General features: G+C 41.1%; 1 protein-coding gene across 1 annotated transcript in view; it reads right to left on the minus strand.

The window, feature by feature from the left end:
• CAB39 (calcium binding protein 39) overlaps positions 1–23,236 on the minus strand; it is a 127,641-nt gene that overhangs the window by 54,690 nt on the left and 49,715 nt on the right. Inside the window, exon 2 of the mRNA XM_036767208.1 lies at positions 8,468–8,625. Coding sequence (XP_036623103.1) covers positions 8,468–8,581 — 114 coding nt within the window. The 5' untranslated portion in view covers positions 8,582–8,625. The remainder of the gene's footprint in view (positions 1–8,467; positions 8,626–23,236) is intronic.

Consider the following 23,236-nt stretch of genomic DNA (forward strand, 5'->3'; position numbering starts at 1 on the left):
TTTCTATTCAGCTCTGGTCTTTTCACTGAGAAAGCTTGAAAGTCCTCTATTTTATTGAAAGTCCATATTTTGCCTTGGAGCATGATACTCAGTTTTGCTGGGTAGGTGATTCGAGGTTTTAATCCTAGCTCCATTGACCTCTGGAATATCGTATTCCAAGCCCTTCGATCTCTTAATGTAGAGGCTACAAGATCTTGGGTTATTCTGATTGGGTTTCCACAATACTCAAATTGTTTCTTTCTGGCTGCTTGCAGTATTTTCCCCTTGATCTGGGAGCTCTAGAATTTGGCAACAATATTCCTGGGAGATTTCTTTTTGGGATCTATTTGAGGAGGCAATGATGGATTCTTTCAACTTCCATTTCGCCCTGTGGCTCTAGAATATCAGGGCAGTTCTCCTTGATAATTTCTTGAAAGATGAGATCTAGGCTCTTTTTTTGATCATGGCTTTCAGGTAGTCCAATAATTTTTAAATTATCTCTCCTGGATCTATTTTCCAGGTCAGTGGTTTTTCCAATGAGATATTTCACATTATCTTCCATTTTTTCATTCCTTTGGTTCTGTTTTATAATATCTTGATTTCTCATAAAATCACTAGCTTCCACTTGCTCCAATCTAATTTTTAAAGTAGTATTTTCTTCAGTGGTCTTTTGGACCTCCTTTTCCATTTGGCTAATTCTGCCTTTCAAGGCATTCTTCTCCTCATTGGCTTTTTGGAGCTCTTTTGCCATTTGAGTTAGTCTATTTTTTAAGGTGTTGTTTTCTTCAGTGTATTTTTCGGTATTTTTTGGGGTCTCCTTTAGCAAGTCATTGACTTGTTTTTCATGGTTTTCTCGCATCCTTCTCATTTCTCTTCCCAATTTTTCCTCTACTTCTCTAACTTGCTTTTCCAAATCCTTTTTGAGCTCTTCCATGGCCTGGGACCAGTTCATGTTTTTCTTGGAAGCTGTTGGTGTAGGCTCTTGCACTTTATTGACTTCTTCAGGCTGTATGTTTTGGTCTTCTTTGTCAGCAAAGAAAGAATGCAAAGTCTGAGCCTGAATCTCGGTGTGTTTTCACTGCCTGGCCATATTCCCAGCCAACTAACTTGACCTTTGAGTTTTTCAGTGGGGTATGACTGCTTGTAGACTACAGAGTTCTATGTTCCACGTTTGGGGGGGAGGTGCCAGCTCTGCCGCACCAGCACTGCTCCTTCCCCAAGAACCCCCAACCCGGACTGGGCTTAGATCTTCAGCAGGCTGAGCACTCCTGCTCTGATCCGCCACTTAATTCCTCCCACCAGGTGGGCCTGGAGCTGGAAGTAACAACAGCTGTAGCTGCCCCACCTCCGCTGCCCCCCCCCCGGGGCTGGAAGCCAAACTGCAAACTCCTTCTACTCCCACAGCTTTTCCCCACTAACCTTCTCCGCAGTCTTTGGTGTTTGTGGGTTAAGGAGTCTGGTAACTGCCGCAGCTCACTAATTCAGGGCGCTAGGGCCCCCTCCGCCCGGCTTCTAGTCTGGATGGTCCACGCCGTTCAGGCTGGGTTCTGCTCCACTCCGTTCCCAGCTCCGTGTGGGATAGACCTCACCCAGAGACCATCCAGGCTGTCCTGGGCTGGAGCCCTGCTTCCCTCTGCTGTTTTGTGGGTTCTGCCGTTCTAGAATTGGTTCAGAGCCATTTTTTTATAGGTTTTTGGAGGGACTCGGTACGGAGCTCACACTAGTTCCTGCTTACCAGCTGCCATCTTGGCTCCCTTATAGGGAAACTTTAATGCTAAGATGGGCGTTTGTAAGTAGGCTAGGGAAGGGGGAGAAGGGAATATCATCTGGTTTCCCCAAAATCATATGATTTGCAGGAAAATGAAACTTAGGCCTGGTGAGGTTCACATTCTAACTAAATTTGTGCTATCTCTATTTGAATATTGCCTTGCATGAGTTATTCATAGGGAAGCTTTCACAATCTTGTATTCCATTCACAGCTGATATGACATCTATAAATCTAAAGAAGGGGGAGAAAGACATTCCTAAAGGCTAAATAATCAGATTCCCACAGACTCAAATTTATCCCATTTCCCTTTTCTCTAAATATTGATTCTCAAACATTTTAGATATAAATACATATATACATATTCCCTGTGAAGTCTTCACACTTTATTCTCTCACTACCTCACACAACACTTTTAACAGTAAACTTTGGATAGAGGAAAATTACATAAATCTGAGTGCACTGCAAAGTTTTTATAAATCTTAGCTCACCATTCTTTATATGAATTCTACAGAATTGTTTCTTTTAAATATTTAAATCTAATCCATGAATTAAATGTACTATTTAAGCATTTTTATAAAATACTGTTTGTTTTGCTTTACTATTATAATCATAAGGTACACATGCTAATCATGACCTTGAAACAACTGCTCCTTCTCCCATATTGTTTTATTTTTACTGATCATAAAAAAGGAAAGCTACTTGAGATTTAAGATTTTATCAACAGGTAAAGGCACACTAGAGATTAATGTCTGATTACTATAAAAGCCTAAAGGGTAAAAAAAAGTATTGTGGGCTAGGCCTGACTCAGGCTGATGGGGCATATCAGATCTGAGATCACAAGGAAATGAAACACTTATGGACCATTCAACAGCCAACAAAGGATGTTTACTTAGTCACAGCCTGAGAGACACTCAACAAATCAAGGAACAAGAATTTGGCTAAGGTGGGTGTGTTGTTCCACAGAGACAATACATTTGATCCCAAGGGAGGTCAGGGTTTGGCAACACTAGCACCCTGACACTTAGGGGGCTCTCCTATGCTGGTCCACAAGCAGAAAGCATTACTACCAATGAAGCTTGAACCTCCTAGGCCAGAGCTCTCTCTTTTGTTTTTTTTTTAAGAAAAGGACTGACCTACCCTACACAGCAGAGGATCCTGGGAGAAGGTATATTGTTGAATACAGCTAAAACAAATTTCCTCCCCGCCCTGGTCCTGGCACAACATACTGTAATATGTACAAATTATATTTTGAACTTAGATATCTGCCTACACAATTTCTGTTAGGTGATGGTAATTTTTTAAACCACGTCTCCAAGGTACTCAGGGTCGATTTTCAAGATATCTCAAAAAGAGGAAGACTCCCCCAAAGTAGGAAAGCTCACAGGTAGAATTCCTCTTCACTCCTCCAAAAAACTTTAGGGTTAATAATCAGCAATTAGTGACTTCCATGCCTACTTTCTCATCTCTAAAATACCTTTATGATAAAAATCTATGTAGATGCTAAGGGTATGATTGATAAAAAGTAAGAAGGCAAGACAGACCACATAATTGATGAGGGAGGAATTTGGATGAGGGGTTCTTAACCTGAGGTCCATGGACCCTACCCCCAAAGGGTTAGTGAGCCTGGATGGGAAATTACATTTTTATTTCCTTGGAAATTCAATGTATTATACTGTATGAATTGAAAACATAATTCTAAGAAGGGGTCCATAAACTTCACTTGGTTGCCAAAGGGATCTATGACAAAAAAGGTTAAGAACTCCTGGTGGAAAGAATATAAAACACTACTCTATTAATTTTTATTATTTGGTAGAGGAAAAGAAACACCTTAATTTTCCATAAAGATTGTATAAGATTCTTGGACTTATATATCAATCCACAGAACTAGAACGAGCTTTATTCAGTGATCCTCCGATGATCTAAATATCAAAGATGTAAAACTGGGAGACACAGGCTTGCCAAAGGTGCCTGCCAGTGTCATAGACAATGTCCTAAGTAGTATCTAATGAAAGAGAGATTATCTAAAGATTGGGACCATCTGGAAAATGGCACCATAGAGGCAGAGCCAAGATGGCTGAGTAATGGCACGGATTCACCTGAGTTCTCCCCCAAACCTCTCCAAATATATTTAAATAATGACTCTAAACAAATTTTAGAGCAGAACTCAGAAAAAGACAGAATGAAACAATTTTCCAGGTCAAGACAACTTGGAAGGCCAGTGGGAAAAGTCTGTCACACCTGGGTGACAGTGGAGCACAATCCAGCACAGACCAGGCCCCAGCAAACCAGGAGCAGGCCTTGGGAGCCACTGAATCTGCAGCAGCAGTAGCTGCTTCCGGAGTGTCTATCCCACAAATGGTAAGGGAGTCAGACAACAACTGGTCAGAAGGAAATCAAAGGAGTCTCTTTGTTGGCACTGAGGCAGGACTCTGTTGCTTTGCCCACACTCAGATCCAGATCACAGTCCTGGGAGGCAGTCCCAGGGTAAGGAGGAGCACTAGCACACCAGAGCTTGAGGCCACAGTGGAGTAGGGACCCTCCTCTCAGTTCCAGGGCAGAAAAGAATGCTTGCAGTTACTCACAGACCAGAAAAAGGGCCAGGAGAACAGTAAACACACCTCTCCTTAGACCATACCACCTCAGGAGAACTGAAAACTTACAGGTCCCTAGAAGCATCTCTGAAAACACCTGAAGCTTGGGACAGTGCCCCCTCTACCCTGGAAGCAGAGCTCTACCTTAACAAAGAGTTAAAAGTCAAGTTAACAGGCTATAAAAATGAGCACACAAAAGAAAAAAATTCTGACCACAGAAAGTTACTATGGTGACAAGGAAGATCAAAACAAACATTCAGAATAAGATAACAAAGTCAAAGCTCCTAGGTCTCTAAGGCCTCTAAGAAAAATATGAATTGGTCTCAGGCCATGGAAGACCTCAAAAAGGTTTTTGAAAATCAAATAAGTAGAAAATTTGTAACTCAAAATCTTGTGGAAACAAATGTTGAAAGCTAAAAATAAATTTTAAAAATTTAAAAAATAAAAGAAAACCAAGTAAGAGAAGGAGAGTAAAAAATTGGGAAGAGAAATGAGAGTGATGCAAGAAAATCACAAAAAACAAATCAATAGCTTGGTAAAGGAGACACACAAAAAATATTGAAGAAAATAACACCTTAAAAAACAGACTAGGCCAAATGGTAAAAGAGACACAAAAATCCAACGAGGAGAAGAATGCCTTAAAAAGCAGAATTGGCCAAATGGAAAAAGAGGCCCAAAAATTCACTGAAAAAAAAAAACTCCTTAAAAAGTTGAATTGGCCAAAGGGAAAGAAGGTACAAAAGCTCACTGAAGAAAATAATTCCTTAAAAATTAGAATTGAGTGAACAGAAGCTAATGACTTTATGAGAAATCAAGAAACAATGATACAAAACCAAAAGAATGGAAAAAAATGGAAGACAATGTGAAATATCTCAATGGAAAACAACTGACCTGGAAAACAGATCCAGGAGAGATCATTTAAAAGTTATTAGACTACTTGAAAGCCATGATTAAAAAAAAAGAATCTAGACATCATCTTTCAAGAAATTATTAAGGAAAACTGCCCTGTTATTCTAGAAAGAGAGGGTAAAACAGAAATGGAAAGAATCCACCAATCATCTCCTGAAAGAGATTCCAAAATGAAAACTCCCAGGAATATTATAGCCAAATTCCAGAGCACCCAAGTCAAGGAGAAGATACTGCAAGCAGCCAGAAAGAAACAATTCAAGTATCGTGGAGGCCCAGTCAGGGTAACACAAGATTTAGCAGCTTGTAAATTACTATTCAGCAAAACTGAGTATGATCCTTCAGAGGAAAAAACAGAGATTCGAGGAAATAGAGGACTTTCAAGGATTCTTGATGAAAAGACCAGAGCTGAATAGAAAATCTGACTTTCAAATACAAGACTCAAGAGAAGCATAAAAAGGTAAACAGGAAAGAGAAATCATAATGGACTTAATAAGGTCAAACTGTTTGCATTCCTACATGGGAAGATGATACTTGTAACTCATAAGAACTTTCTCATTAGGGCACAGACAGAGGGCACGGGTGAGTTGAATATGAAGGGATGATATCTAAAAAAATAAAATTAAGGGGTGAGAGTGATATATTAGGAGAAATGGAAAAAGAGAAGTAGAATAGGGTAAATTATCTCACATAAAAGAGGCAAGAAAAAGCTTTTATAGTGGAGAGGAAGATGGGGGAAGTGGAGTGGGCGGGGGGAGAACCTTATTCTCATCAGAATTGGCTCAGAGGTCAACAGATGCATTCAACTGGGTACAGAAATCTATATTACCCTACAGGAAAATAGAAGGAGAAGGGGATAACAGAAAGGTGGTGGTGGTGATAGAAGGGACGGCAGATCAGGGGAGGGAGCAGTCAGAAGCAAAACATTTTGTGGAGAGAGGGACAGGGTGAAAACAGAAAGAACAGAATAAACAATGGTGGGGGGAGGGATAAGATGGAGGGAAATACAGTTAGCAACAGTAACAGCGAAAAAAAATTTTGAAGCAAGTTTCTCTGATAAAGGCCTCACTCCTCAAACATACAGGGAACTGAATCAAATTTACAAAAATGAGAGCCATTCCCCAATTGATAAATGATCAAAAGATATGAAGAGTCTTCAGATGAAGTAATCAAAGCTATACATAGCCTTATGAAAAAATTCTCTAACTCACTATGAATTGGAGAAATGCAAATTAAAACAACTCTGAGGTACTACCTCATACCTATTAGATTGGCTGATAGGACAGAAAAGGAAAATGACAAATGTTGGAGGGGATTTGGGAAAAATGAGACATTAATGTACTGCTGGAGGAGTTGTGAACTGATTCAACCATTCTGTAGAGCAATTTGGAACTATGCCCATAGATCTATTAAACCATGCATACTCTTTGACCTAGCAATACCACTGCTGGGTCTATAACCCAAAAGAGGTTAAAAAAAAACGAAAAGGAAAAGTATCCACATGTACAAAAATATTTATAGCAGCTTTTTTCTGGTGGCAAAGAACTGGAAGTTGAGGGGATGCCTATCAATTGGGGAAAGGCTGAACAAATTGTGGTGTGTGATTAAGATGGAATACTACAGTGCTATAAGAAATGGTGAGCCCAGGGCAGCTTAGGTGGCACAGTGAGTAGAGCACCAGGCCTGGAGTCAGGAGGACCTGAGTTCAAATCTGACCTCAGACACTTGACACGCTTACTAGCTGTGAGACCTTGGACAAGTCACTTAACCCCAATTGCTTGGCCTTCTCCCCTCCCCCTCCCCCCCCAAAAAAAAAGAAAAAAAGAAAGAAATGATGAGCAGGATGCTCTCAGAAAAACCTGAAAAGACTTACATGAGCTGATGCAAAGTGAAATGCACTATGTACAAAGTAACAGCAGTACTGTAAGATAATCAGCTGTGAATGTCTTAGCTATTCTCAACAATGCAATAAGCCAGGGCAACTCTGGATTTATAATAAAAAATGCTATCCATCACCAAACAAAGAACTGATAGCATCTGATTACAGATTGAAGCATAATTTTTTTTACTTTCTTTATTTTTCTTGAGGGTTTTTTTTTGTTTTGGTTTGAGTCTATGTTTTCTTTCACAACATGACTATTATGAAAATGTTTTGCATGACTACACATGTATAACCTATATCAAATTGCTTGCCTTCTCAGTGAGGGGGAATAGGGAGGGAGGAAGGGAGAGAATATGGAACTCAAAGTTTTAAAAACGAATGGTAAAAATTGCTTTTACATGTAACTCGGAAAAAATAAAATACTAAATAAAAAATAATAAAGATGGCAAGATTCTCCAGAAGTTTCTGTAGGCTACATGAAATACTATTCTATACAGAACCCAGAGTTGTTGAGAATCTTTATAAATGGAATACATTGGGCCATAAGAAATGATAAAATGGATAGCTTCAGACATAATTAGACTATCTGAACTGATTTAGAGTGAGGTGAACAGAACCAGAAGAATATTCTATTTAATAACAACACCATAATAAAAAACAGCTTTATAACATTTACGATCTCTGATCGATGTAATTATGAACCACAATTCCAGAGAAGCCACACCCTCTGGCAGAAGGGAAAGGACTAAAGGACTCAAAATGCATCAGGAAGCACTCATTTTGGGACCTCACCAGAGAGAATTTACTTGACTTGATTATGCATATTTTTAATAAGGCTTTTTATTTTTTTTTTTGCAGGGGGCGGGGGGGGGATGTTGGGGCAATAAATGCTTGTTAGTTGAAAATGATGCTTTTTAAAAAAGCGACTCTCCAAGAAGAACAAAAATTTTAAATTAATCCCAGGAAAAAGTACTGCAGATCACCACAAATTATAGAATAAAATAGTAAAGAGATTTTAAATTCAAATCATTGAATGAGAATCTCTTCAAGAAAATACAGGCAAGACATAAACCACTATGGTTAGAAAGGACCACTATTTTCACTGAATGAAATATAGAATAAAATATACTGTAAAGCCCAATTTGACAACACAACTACCAAAAATGTTTAACTATGACATAAGAATATCCTGTGGTTATCATTTGAAAATAATTATGTCAGATTTAAAAGCCAGAATAAAGTCTAATTGGAATTTAAAGTTTCCGAATCACCACACAATTATATTTTTACATTTGTACACAACCAAAAGATATCCAACATAAAATCAAGCCAACTCCATACCTTTTCTGCTTTCTTGTCAGAGATATCTTGCTTCTCTAGAACTGCCATACTTTCCTTCAGATTCTTCACGATGTCTGCTGGAGACTTATGAGACTTTCCAAATGGGAATGGCATGACTGCAAGCTACACAGGGCTTCTGTCTCCTCTTCCTGTTTTATCTGGACAAAAAAAAAAAAAACCACCACCACAAACCAAAGTGAGAAAAAAGTGGGTTTTGAACTCCATTAAAAGCATTATGTTCGATAAACTCTAGAGTCTAGCCTAAGAGAACTAATACTTTGGAAACACTGACACTTAACTAAGGTCTGAAATCAGGAAAACCAGCACTGACCACCAATAAACTCTTCTACTAGAAATCATGCCACTGATCATAATACTCTCGATAAATATTACCTCCACAGTGCTTTCATTCTTTTGATTCAGAAAATGCCCATGGGCAGGGGGCTGCCCCCACCACCATGGTCCCACTTTCCTAGATGAGGAAGAACAACAGGCTCTGGGTCATTCAGGTTGTCTGGCACCATTCAGCAATGCTAGCTGAAACACACAAGGGGATCTCTAAAATGCCCCTGATCTTTGAGAGTTCTCTGAGAGGCTCAATGAGCCTCCAGTCTCCTATGATCTCCCACGTAGTGGGAATTCCATTGGTGCACATGGGTGAGCCCTTGTTTTAAACCTTAAAGTTTTAGAGAGTTGTCTGGGGCACTGTTCAATGACCTGGCCAGGATCAAAGAGCCAGTATGTGTCAGGGCTGGTAGAGGAAAAAAACATTCCATGACCTGAGGTTCCTTTTCAGCCCTGACATCCCATGTTCTAGGCTTCCTCCCAGACTTGACATTCTGACTTCCCTGACTTTAGGTTTCCTTCAGTCTTAACTGCTAATATTTATTGTTATGCTATATGCTATAAAGCATATGCTATGCTAAAAAGTGCCTCTACTCCCACTAAGCTAAGCAGCATCCAGCAGGCTCGTTTTCAATTTGTAATTAGTCCTAGGCCTATTCTATAAGGCATCCACCCACTCCCCAAACAATCAGGTTTTTCTACTGATCATCACTAAGTCCATCACACCTCGGCACTGGGAGGGGTCAGAAGGCAGGGCAGGAAGGCCACTACCTAGACTTCCTCCTCAGAACTCTGTACTTTGACTCAATCCTCTGGCTATCCAAAGTCTCCTGCAACAAGGCACCAAGGACTCTTCTCTTCTAATTAGCTTTCCTTTCTCCGCCCCCACATCTCCATCCTCCCATTTTCTAGGTAGATATGTGTTGGTATAGAGAAAAGGAATTTGATTAAACTAGTCCAGGTGAGGCCTCCTTTAATTCTCTCAAAGGTGCCTGGTTAGTAGCTCAAAGGAATCTCCAGGGGGTAGAATATAATATGGGGAGTTCAGGGCAAAGTGGCTTGCCTAAAGCAGGCAGGTGCCTCAGCTCACACATTTAAAAAAAAAAAGCCACTTTAAAAAGACAAGCCAAAAAAACTAGCCGCCCCTAGACCAAAGAATTATTGAGGAACTTCAATAAGTGACTTCTTCCAGCCCAGACCTACACCTCAAAAATCAGCCAGAAACCCGGGGCCACCAAAAAGCCAGCCACAGAGAGCGAGAGAGAGTGAGAGTGAGTGTGTGTGTGTGTTTTAATTTCAGAACAAAAACAAAGCCCCCAAAAAGCTTTAAGACAGAGTAGCCAAATGACCTTTTGGTGACAGACCTTGCCTTAAGTCATACTACTTGGATTCTTCTACCTAAGGTCAGTTGTAGGAAGAAGAAAAGGAAAGAAATGTGGCCCCCATTCTCCAAATACTGGGCAAAAGAGACTGAGGTTAATGACTCTGAAAGATACCAAGAGCTGCCTTTCGTAGGTCACCAGCCATCGACTGCACTGGCCCCCGCACTCCTATGTCCTCTCTGCTCTTCGCCAATGGGGAAGCAGAGAACGGGCCACTCAGAGGAAACACACTTATCTGGCTGCCTCCCTAGTTTGTGGCCCTACCTAGGAGCTCTACCACCTTCATACCAAGCACACATGTGCACATGTACTCCATATAAAAAATAAAAATTTTAGAGGGAAACAATACACATTTTTAAATTCATGTGCTGCAGCCTCCAAACCTATCCACAGGCTGACCCTTAGAAGGTTCTCTTCACTGTTCACTAACTCAATTCCTATCTCTCTTGTACTGTCCAACTCAAAGGCCACATCTTCCAGGAAGTTTTCCATGAGACATTTTTCCCTTGGACTTTACACGGTCCTTTTTATGGCGCATACCTGTAATGTGGGGTAATGCTGTTTATCAGAAATCTGTGCTGGGATTTTAGCCTCCTACTAAAAATGATAACAGCTCCTTCAAGGCAGGTCCGGTCTTATCTAAACTTTCTATCTCTCCCAACATGATGTCAACCTAGAATTATTCAAGAGGCAGCTAGCACAGAACTAGAGCTCCATGAAGAGATCAGGCTTGGATAAATAGATCTGAGAGTCATTTGTTTGCAAAGAACTGATAAATGAAATCATCATCATCATCAACAACTCGGCTAGCATGTATCTTATGCTTTAAGGTTTGAAAAGTACTTTACAAATAAATAATTAATGAAATCATTATTCCCACTTTACAGATGAGGAAACTGAGGCAGACGAAGGTTAAATAATGTATTTGAAATTAAATTTGAACTCAGGTCTTCCTAAGTGCAGGCCCAGCACTCTCTCTACTGTGCCACCTAACTTCCTCCAGGCAGCTGCTAGCTTTTCAAAGAGTATACAGAGAGAAAAGGGCTAGCAGAGAGCTTTGGGGTACACTTCTGGTAAGGGAACACGATGTGGAGGATAAGAAGTGGTTAAACATGTAGGAAGAGAAGCAAGGAGAAAACTCAAGAAGGATAAGAGTATTCAAGAGGAAGGGGTAGTCAGCACAGTGACAAGAGGCAGAGAGGTCACTGAGGAGGATGCATGAGAAAAGGGCACTGGATTTTCTGATTAAGAGATCACTGGTAACTTTGGAGAAAGCAGTTTCTGCTGGGTGATGGATGAGGTCATGAGTGACAGGACAGGAAGTGAAGATAACCAGCAGACAGCTTTTTCTAGGAGTTTGGCTAAGAAAGGGAAGAGAAATCAGCAATAGCCTGAAGAATCAAGCGCTCTCTGACAAGCTCCAGAGGTTCCCTACTAAGATCAAGTACAAACTCCAGCTTACATGGAAGCCCTTTCACAACCTGGCTCTAGCCACCCTTGCCTTCCCCTTCACTCGCTGGGTGGTTCAGCCAAATGCAACTTCTGGTTCCAACCCCACCCCACCCCCACCCCTGCCCCCGTGCCTGGAATGCCCTTCCCTGTCACCTTGAGAATCTTAATATTCCTCATTTCCTCAAGGACCACCTCTGTTATGGAGGCTTTCTTGACCTCTCCCCTCCCTAAATCTAGCACCTCCCTGCCAAAAAAATGACTTTGACTTTACTTAGTGGATAGTTACATGGGCCTGTGTTGTTTTACCTTCCAGAATGTAAGCTCCTGGAGGGTGGGGACTGGATCATGTTTTCCTCTGTATCCCTAGCTCAGCACAGTAAGAAAGGCTTTTTGACTGATCAACTGACCACAACCACACTACAACTCACTGGGTAATCTTACAAAGCTGCCTGGTTAAAAAATTCAACCCCCTGCAGCCAGCCTGGTCATGCCAGATGCATAACCCAGTGCCAGGCTCACCCCCAAAGCCTCTCCAGCTTGAGAGGACCTCTCAGGCCCTGGGCACTGCTAGGGCAGGATAGAGAGCATCTAACTTAACTGGCTCTCGGTGACCCAAAGCCATCATTATGAACATCAGGACTTGGTACAGTACTGTGTAAATGGGAATAAGGATTCCCAAAATATATTCTAGAACACAGCAGAGTCATTCTGTAGTGACACTGGCCTCCTTGCTGGCCATCACACACAACATTCCATAACTCCTAGCATTTTCCCTGGCTGTTCCAGGCATGGAATACTCATCTCAGCAGCCTTGTTTCCCTGGCTCCCTAGAAGTATGAGCTCAAATTCCTCCTTAATCTTAAAGCCCTCCCTCTGAGGGGAGCTGTTTCCACACGTGTTGTCTCTGCCATTAGAGAGGAGGAACTATTTGTGGCCTTTCTTTGTATCTCTAATTCTAAGCACACATCAGGCACTTAACAAATGTGCACTGAGTTAAGCTATTTTGGTACCTTACCAGGTATATGTCCCAGTGGTAAGCTCCTTGAGGAAAGAGTTCTATTTGTCTTGGTCTGTGTCTCCTTCAGCCCTAAGAGTGCCTCACATACAGCAGACTACAACAAATGTTTGTGGCTGACGTTAGTCATGGAGCCCAGTTTGTCCAAGCCCTTCCCTCTCCATCAGCTGTCCCTGCCACTGTGTTTGCTTCCAGCAGACTCTCCAGTTCCTCACTTCACTGTTGTTCAACGTAACTCAGGCTACAAGAGATGACATGACGACCAAGCTGGGAAATCAGTAATACTTGTTTCATGTATAATATTAAACCAAGCGGCTAGAACCTTCAATACAATACTGAAGTCCTGAAGCGTGTTTCCATCTAGATGGCTGAGCTTACTAGAAGCATGAGGGATCAGTTTAACATAAGCTTTAACACCAAGCCAGAAGCATACAGGGTCAGCATAACAGCTGCCATTTTAAAAGATATTTCATGAACCAACATTTTCTAGTCACACTAAACTTCTATATGAAGCCCCTGGTTTGATGTGGGCAGCGGGAAGCAACCTTCCAAAGATGGAACATTGCAATTATCAATCACCAGAAAACAGCCTCATCTACAAAACCAAAGATAATACAGTCTTCCTCCATGCCTCACTAGAACACGCACCCTCCCATCCTCACCAACTTTGTGTGCAGAATGATATGATCTTGTTGATTGATCACACACCCTGCTCCCACAGTGCCTATTACAAAATACCTTTCTCCTTCCCCTTCAGGAGAGGCCCCCAAATCTCCTACTGTACTGAGAAAACGCAATATTCGCCCTCAGTTGTCTTCTCCTCTGCTCTGGTCTCAGAGAAGAGGAGGTCCTTCTTGGCAAGACAAACCCCTCTAGTTGGGGCCTTGTTCCCAGCCTCTTCTTCCTTACTCTGGAATTTTAGCCCCTCAGTGATTCCCTCTCATCTTCACTGTCTCCTTATCCCCCAGATCCTCCCCTGCTGACTCCATCCTTCCAATGCCAAGCTCTCAGGATTTCCCTCTTTGTAAATTCTCCCCATCGCTCCTGGTTCTGCCTTCTCAAACCAAAGAGACCAGATATAATCCTCCTTTCACATGAAGGACTTCAGATGTTTGAAGTTAGCTCTCATGCCCCCTCCGATCTTCTCTTCCTCCTCAGCTCCTTCAATAGCTCATCCCACACCATGGACCCAAGGCCTTTCACAGGCTTGCTGCCCTCACTGCACCCACAGCTCACTGCTCAGAATAAGCAGACCTAGAGTCACAAAGAACTGGCTTCTCCTCAGAGACTTCCTACAGTTTCTGTGTGACCCCAAACAAGCCTCTTAACCCCCCCCCTCTCAGCCTCAGTGATCTCATCTGTAAAATGGAGATTATGTCGGCATAGGGTTACTTTGAGGATCCTGAGACAATATATGTAAAGCACTCTGTAAACCTTAAAGCACTACAAAGATGTCAGAAACTGTCCTCAACTATGGAATCCAGAATTGAAGAAAATACTTTAGCTGTGGTCTGACCAAAGCAGAATTCTGCTCTGGGTGCCACATTTTAGCAACAACACTACAATCGAGAAGAAGATTTTTAAAAGGAAATAGCTATATATGCCCTTTAAAGTGAGTTAGGCATGAAATTCCATGAAAATGAGGCAAGTCTTCATATGAAATATTAGAAGGCATATAATATGATAAAGATGGAAATATTTCTTTAGAGGAGCTATGAAACTGATGTTTTAAGTGAGACTACAATTTATAACATCATTTTAAAGAACTCATTCTTCAAACTTAAAACAATTTAAAACTAGATACCATAAATAAACTAAAATGAGTCCAACATAAAAATGTATGTGTTTAAAGTGCTTTTAAATTGGAACTAACAAGTCTTTCTTACACAGGGGTGCCGTAAACTTCAACTTTTAAGGGAGTTTCTTTCCAAAAGAAAGTCACTGCAAACAATTTCACAATCTAGCCTCTCGAACTCCAGTTGGATTCTTTCATTCTTGTCTTTCTTTGTACCCACTGTGCCTAGGGGGATGCCTGGCATGAAGTATGCACTTACAAAAACCTAAGTGATTCTAGAAAACATCCAAAATGCAAAGTAACTCTCCTCCATGAAATTTCTTTTTTTTTTTTTTTTGGAGGGGAGAAGGCAGGGCAATTGGGGTTAAGTGCCTTGCCCAAGGTCACACAGCTAGTAAGCGTATGAATTCTGAGGCCAGATTTGAACTCTGGTCCTCCTGACTCCAGGGCCAGCGCTCTACTCACTGCACCACCTAGCTGACCCCATGAAATTTCTAACTCAAATTTCAGAGTGTTTATTAGCTTGGCACAGGGTCTGAGGAATGGAGAAGGAGGCCACCTCTTCAGAAGTGCAGGTCCTTTAGAAATTTTTCAAGAGCTGGGAGCATCAGGTAGGCAGGGTGCCTCTGATTTAGAATCCTACTCTATGTAATGCATTTTTAGAAGTTTAAGACACAAAATTCATCAACAGAAAAGTTGCATTTAATGGGCAGAAGGCAGTGATAAACCATAAATACTCTGAAGTCCTATAAAGCAGATATTCTATCTCTGAATGGAAAAACAGAGGCTGTTTCTCCCACAGCATTTTCTGGATGAGACATGTTTGTTATTTTTGTTATTTATGTACCAGCCTAAATAATTTGGGAAACCACAGCTTGTCCCCTGGTTCAAGGTGAAGCATCTCAGGAACCACAATATTTCTTGGTCCTACTTGGTCCACCACTTCCCAAAGTGCTTTCACAGGTATAGCCTCCTCTGATCTAAACCTCACACATGGGCTAGGAGGTAGGCAGGATGGATATTATTAGCCACATTTTACAGTTAAGTCAACAGGAGTTCAGAAAGAAGAGACTTACTGACCCCAGGGTCACATAGCTGGTAAGTGGCAGGGCTGACTCTACACCCAGCCTTCTGAATCAGCCAAATGCTCTCAATGTTACTTGATATAAAAAAGGAGGGGACAGTCAAAGGATCACAGAATTTAGAACTAGAAAGGATCCTTAGAAATCATATAATCCAATACTTACATTTATTTCAAAACTCTCTGCAATTTGACTTCTGACCTCATCATTCCACCGAAACTGCTTTCTCCAAAGTCATGGCCTTTTCTACCCTCCTACTTCCTGATCTCTCTGAAAGCTCTCAGATATCATGGGTCACCTTCTCCTGGACGAAGGCTTCTTTTCAGGACACGGCTCTCTCTGAGTTCTCATCCTCCCACCAATCTGGGCAGTCCTCGGTCTCCGTGGGTAGATCTTCATTCAGGTCATGCCCATTAACCAGGGGTTTCCTCCAAGGCTCTCTCCCAGGCCCTCTTCTTCCGTACTATCTCATCATCACTGACGAGTTCAATGATCAACTCTAGGCAGGTGATTCCCAGATTTACATATGTCACCCTAGTCTATCTCCTGAGCCACAGTCACCCACCACCAACTGTTTTTCAGACATCTCTAACTGGATGTCCCACAGACCCTGCAAACACATATCGAAAACAGAACTCATTACGTTTCCCTCCCAAAATCCTCTCCTCTTCCCAACCTCCCAAGGGCAGCACTACCATCCTCCCAGTCACCCAGGCTCACAAGCTCAGTATCATCTTCATTCCCCACATGGCCAGTCCACTGCCATATTTTGCTGTTCCTACCTTTACATCCTCTCTCATCTAGGTCTTCTCAAAGTTTGGTAAAATCTACAGATACTTTATCAGATTTAACGTTTTTACATGCAGGAAAAAAAAAACGATTTAAAGGAAACCAATTACATTGAAATATAATTATTAAAAAATGTTTTTACATGCATGGGTATGGGGTTAAGAACCTCAGCTCTATACTATCTTGCTTAGTGACACGATCAACACCAAGGGGTTCAATCATCATCTCTAAACAGATGATTCCCAGATCTATAATATCTATCCCTAATCATTCTCCTGAGTTCCAGACTTCTAGACCAACTGCCTTTTGGACATACTGAAGTGGATGTCCCTTCTCTTCCAAAATTCCCCATCATTGTTGAGGGTAATTCCCATCCTTCTGGTATTACCCTCACCATTTCAATCTTAACTACCCCACCTATCCAACACATTGCCAAATCTCATTATTTCTATCTGTCCACCTCTCATGTAAGTCCCTTTCTTTCCACTTACACAGCACTGCCTCAATTCAGGTCATCATCTATGCTTACTACCACAACAACCTTCTAACTAGACTCCCGGCCTCAAGTCTCTTCCCACTTCAAATCCATTCTCCAATCAGCTCCCAAGTGATTTTCCTAAAGCTCAGGGCTGACTAGATCATTTTCCTATTCAATAGCCCTAGTGGTTATTACCTCCAAACCAACTCCTCTGCCCTCTACAGCTTTTCACAAACAGATCACTTCCTAACTTTCTAACCTTGTTCTATGCTTCCCTCCCTCAACACCAAAATCATGCAGTTCCCATGGCCTACCTGCAGCTCCTCAAACAGGACCTGCCATGTCCCTACAGCATGCCTTTGCACTCGCCATCCCCCATCTGTGGAATGCTCTGACTCTTCATTGAGGCCGCTTAGTTTCCCTGGCTTCCTTCCCCAGATCCCCAGCTGCTCGTGCCTTCCCCTCTATGATAATCTTCAACAGGCCTAGTTATTTACAAGTTGTCTCCCTGATTAGAATACAAGCTCCTTGAGGAGCTATTTCTCTGTATCCCCAGCTTTGTGCAGTGCCTGGCAAACAGTGTTTGATAAATGTCTACCGACCAAATGACTGGAATCATTATCACTACTATTATTTATTATTGCTAACAATTCAGGTCTTTTAAACCTGGGAAATCCCTTTACTTTCATAATCTCATTAAATTCTGTTAAGTAGGTATGACAGATAACAGGGACAGAAGGAAAAGAGCAAAGGAACCGGATGTATGACCTCACTGGCTTCAGAATTTCCAGGTAAAGAAGAAACTCCTAGCAATGCAGGCACCTCCTCTGCAACTTAGAGAGCTGCCTAGAGCAGAAGGAACAAACATTCAACCAACAACATTCCTGAGTATGGACTGAACCAAATTAAAATGCAATTGGGAAATATTTAACAAAATAAAAATAGAGCCTAGAGGATGTCAATGTGTGTTTTCTAAGTCCCTAAGTAGCAGGCAGGAATGCCTCTGAATGGCTTAGTGGGCTCATTTCTATCGGAGTTTCACACCACTAGCCCAGAGGCTGCCTCACCCTTCATACTACAGTTAATATTATCCCCATTTCACAAAGAAGAAAACTAAAGCTCAGCAAGATAAAGGACCTGTCCCAGCACAGAGCCAGGAAGAGTCAGTGGGACACTGGGCTCCAAGTTTGGTGCTTTTATCATGACATCAAATTATCCTATACCTAGAATGTTCGGCCAAGACCTGGTACCAAGAAAAGAGAGAAACCAAAGTTTATCAGTCTCTGATCAGAGGAAGCCAGAGTTAGAAACCAAGAGCTAGGAGAGTTAGTCAAGATCTATTCTCCACGAAGTTCCTGGTGATCCTAAACACAGGAGACGAGAGGCAAAATGACATTGATGAACTGAACATAACAAAACGTTTGGGTAACGTTAATCTATGCCTTCTCTGAAAATGTTATTAATAGAAAACTCACAACGCAACAGTCTTCCTGAAAACCTAGCATGTGTGTTCTTTGTGAAATGCTCTCTGGATCAGTTCCCATGGGTTCAATTATCATCTCTACACAGATGGGGCCTAGATCTATATGGCAGCTCTGGTCTCTCTAGTGACCTCCAATCCCACATCACCAGCTGCCCATCAGACATCTCCACCTGGACTTCCTGCAGGCATCTCCAACTCAACATGTCCAGAGCAGAACTCCTTCCCCTTCCTCACCCACGTACCCCACTCTCACTAAGTTCTCTTTCAAAATGATGCTTCTAGATACCCAGGTTCGCCATCTCAGTGTCTTCCCTGACTCTTCACTCCATACTCCACTGCCAATTCCTGTCCATTCTCCTTCCATAGTATCTCTTACCTTCATCCCCACCCCGTCCCCTTCTCTCAATTCACAGAGTCACCATCCTAGTTCAGTTCTTCATCAACTCTCCCCTGTACTATTGGAAGACCCTAACAACTGGACCCCTGTTTCCAGTTTCTCCCCTCCATCCCTCTCCACACAACTGCCAGGGACAATCCTAAAGTTTCTCTGGCCTTATCACTGCTCCCCTCAATTCCATTTACTCCCTTCTACCTCTAGGATCAAAGACAAACTACTCTTACTGACACAACAGCCACCATGACCTGCAGCCTTAGTACACATTACTCCACTTCATAAGTTCTATGGTCTAGCCAATGGGGCCAATGCCTCTCTTTGCCTTTGAACAGACTGTCCTCTATGGTTCAAATGTACTCACTTCTCATCTCAGAATCCTTCTCTCCTTCTCAAGGCCTTTTCTGATCCCCCAGTAGCAAGTACATCTCCCTCACCTCAAAATTACCTTGTTAAATTTACTTAGTATTTCATTTGTATATTCTCCTGTATCTTATGAGCTGTTTCCCTGAAAGAAATGTAAGCAGGTTAAGTGCAAGGGTTGTTTCCTTTCTGCCTCTGTATATTTCCAGTGCCAGCACAGGACCTGCCACATAAAAGACTTGACTAATAAATGCTTGACTGATTACTTAAAAATTTTTAAAAATGCCAGATGTCTGAGCTTAAGTGCTTGAAAAAAAAGACTTTCAAGGTGGCACCATGATAATAAAGAATGATCCAAGAAGCCTTAAGAATTCAGGCTCCTTGAATTTCCTTTGTTGGCCTGGAAATTTACTCCTACAAGCTCCTTCTCAATACAAAATTCCCAGCATAACAAGGCCATTTGCATCATATAATTTAAGAACTGGAAAAGCCTCTCCAGGCCAGCTAATCCAACTCAGAGTTGCCCAACCATCTCCTTGAAAAAGCTCACATCTTCAGATGAATAATTTGTGCCACAGTGAAAAGACCCCTGAATCTGAAGGAGTCAGAGGCCCTGGTTTCAAATCTTGACACTTACACTGACCACCCGTGGGCTTGATCTTCGGGTTTTATTTTCTTCATCTGTCAAATGAGGAAATTACACTAGGTGACTTCAGTCCTTTATAGTTCTAAATCTATGCTCCAAATAACCCTGATTGTAATGGCTGAGGAGTGAGTACCATCCCTGCTAAGTCTGATAAAAGACAGGACTGCGACTGGTATTTCTCTCACAGGCCTGAAAGGATTTCCAGGATTAACCAAGGTACTCTTACGGTGCCTTTAAATATGCAATATTAGCATCACTGACAGCAGACTGGGTAATATGAGGCTAATGTTGATAGTTCTAAACTTTTCCTAGAGAGAAGAATGATCCTGGCAAAAGATTTACTGGAGGACATGGACAAGAATCAGAAAAGCTAAGAAAGTATGGCTAAGTTACTATCTACACCACTGAAGGGACAGGTTAACACCACAGATATGAAGTACTCACTGGTTGCCCAAACGTGAGATTTTAGTCAGCATTAGATGTCGGCTGGGTTGTAAGAGAATAGTACCCGTTTCATCACAAATCCAATATACAAATTAAATTGTATTACAATTGAAAGACAGTGTTTCTTCATCTACTTTAGTAACAAAGGTAATATGTAATAATGTTTCATGTACAATAAAGGCAAGCCTTTCACACAGTATGGTGGACAGTACACTGCATTTGATGTCAAAGGACTAGCTTCAAATCTTGCCTGTATCCCTCAGTATTAGGTGATTTGGGGCAAGTTATTTACCTTCCCTGAGCCTCAGTTTACTCAAATGTAAAGTGAAGGAATTAGACTGGATGAACTACTTTATATAGTCTGTAGTTATTTCCTGCTGGAATAGTAAAAAACAGAAAGGCTAATGATTTGTGTAAGTTTGCAGCATATTCTGCCACTGGGCTGACATTATTACAATTAATTTTTAATTGAATCGCCGGGGATCTCTAAGTAGACAGTCATTGCATCTGCAAAAGATAATTTTGTTTTTCTTTACCTATGTTTAGTCTCTTGATTTTTTTCTTGTCTTATTATTCTACCCAAAATGTACAGAACAATTTAAAATGATAATGATAATAATGGGCATTCTTACATAATTTATCCTTGATCCTTTTGAATAGCCTCTAGTGTTTCTTCTTTACAGATAATGTTCATTCTGGACTTCAGATGGATATTATGGACATTCCTTCCAGTTCTAAATCAACACCCAATGAAATTGATCTGACAACCTCACCTATCCAGAATCAATCAATAAACATCTATTAAGCACCTATCATGTGCCAGATGCTGCGCTAAGCACTGGGGATACAAAAAGGGGCAAAAGAATCCCTCTCTTCAAGGAACTCAAAATATGATGACGGAAGACAACACGCAAAGAAATATATACAAACCATACAAGGAATAAATAGAAAACAATTAACAGAAGGAAGGAACTAGAATTAAGAGGGGTTAGGAAATGCTTCCTGTAGAAGATGGGATTTTAGCTGGGACCTAAAACATAGCAAATACTCAAGAATTCCATTCAACAAAAATTTATAAGGCACTGCCTTTGCGCATTAGAAGTATAAAGACAAAAGCAAAATATTCCCTGCCCTCAAAACCTTACATTCTAACACAGATAAGTACACGCAAGTAAACACACACTCTTTGATCCAATGACACTGCCTCCTTGCTGTTCCTTTAAACAAGACACTCCTCTCCTCTCCATCTCCCAATTTCCTAATATTTTCCCTAGCTCCCCCCATGTCTGAACTCTCTCCTGCCCCCTTCTCTGCCTTTCTTCAAGTCTCAGTAGAAATCTCATCTTCTGCAAGGTCTTTCCCGATCCCCTTCAATGTTAGCACTTTCCCTGCAGAGATGATCTCTAAGTGATCCTGCATACATCTTGCTTGTACATTGTTTTTGCATGTTATCTCCCCCATCAGATTGTGACTTCTTTGAAGGCAGACTTTTTGGCCCCTTTTTTTGTATCTCCAGTGCCTGGGACATGGTAGGTACTTAATAAATGCTCGTTGACTTGACTTAAGACAACCAGAGGGAAAGAGCACTTGCAACCAGGAAGATTAGGGAAGGCTTCCCTGAAGTAGTATCTGAGCAGCCAAGAAAGACACAATAATGAAGGCAGAAAAAGTCTCTGAAAGGCCAAAAATAGTGTCAAAATGCTTTACTTAAAAGAATCAAAGCGAGCTAGAATCCTTTCAGAGATGAGACCAGACTCCCAGATCCTATGAGGGAGAAAGCAGAGTATACAAACTATACACCATAACAGAATAAAATTAAATTAATAATATTTATAGTCAAAGTATCGAGTGCTCTCTATAATTCAGCTCTTGATAATGCAAGGCAAACCTGTCAGGAGTGATACGATGGGACGACCTCATTGAGACAGAAGTCTGGAGGCGTTTTCTTTTCTACTGCAGGTATGGCTCGCCACCATGACTCCTGCCTTTTTATATGAGAGAACTTTCCTCTTGTTAATTACTTTGCTATTCTGTAATAATTTAAAGCTTTGCTACTGGAGAAAAAAGAGAATGAGGCCAGTGCACTTTTATAGCTCCAAACTTGCTCCATAAGCTGCCAGCCACAAGGGTCTATTTCCTCCGTTCGTTTTTTAAGACCTAGTTGGTTCATCTTCCCATATTTGGCAGATGAAACAAAAAAAATTTTATCTTCCATGTCCAGTTGTAAATTTCAATTAAATATCAAAAGCTTCATTTTCATAGACTCCTATATTAAATATGTGAGACAAAATACGATCAAACAACCTTCTTTATGTGCCCCGATATGGGGGTTAAGGTAATCTATTTCTCTGTTTGCCAAATATTTACAGATTTCAAAGGGAATAGCCCAAGAACAGTCATCTTGTCCCCTCAGTGGCCATAACCAAAATGCCACTTAATATTTTTAGAGTGATTTTTTGATTTATAAAATGCTTTCGTATACATTCCTCATTGAAAAAAAACTCCATGAAAGCAAAGCAAGATTATTCCGTATTTTACAAATGAGGAAACGAGCTCTGAGAAATGCTGAGTGCTTTGCTCCAAGTCATACAGCTAACAGAGCCTAAACTCAAGCCTAACTTTTCTGATTCTTGGGAAGGAAGAGAGAACAATGACCTAAGAAAACAATTAAGGTCTAAATTACACAGCTAAATATTATTATCTTTTCATTACAAACCTATTATCTATAAACTTATTTAAAACTCCCTAGAAAATAGGGTTTTTTTTTCAGGTTCTACCACTTTGGGTGGGTAACATCCTACAACTTAGTTAACAATGTTGTATTTCTTTTCATTTGTTCTACAAATGAAGTTCAAACCCGTACAAACTAGTTCCCTAGTTCTGGCTCATAATGACAACCCCCGCCCCCAGACTATTTACATACCATATATAAAAATACAGTATAATATACAACCTACATTAGAAAAGTACTTTACAGCTTCCAAGAGCCCTGTATCTAAGCCAAATCAAAGGACTAAAGCAGCAAATACTAACGTAAGTCAGTGATTCAGCAATGTTTAAAATGTATGTTTCTATACACACAAAAATTTAAATATTACTCTATT

The sequence above is a fragment of the Trichosurus vulpecula genome, chromosome 7, assembly GCF_011100635.1.
Source record: "Trichosurus vulpecula isolate mTriVul1 chromosome 7, mTriVul1.pri, whole genome shotgun sequence".
In the NCBI taxonomy this organism is placed as follows: Eukaryota; Metazoa; Chordata; class Mammalia; order Diprotodontia; family Phalangeridae; genus Trichosurus; species Trichosurus vulpecula.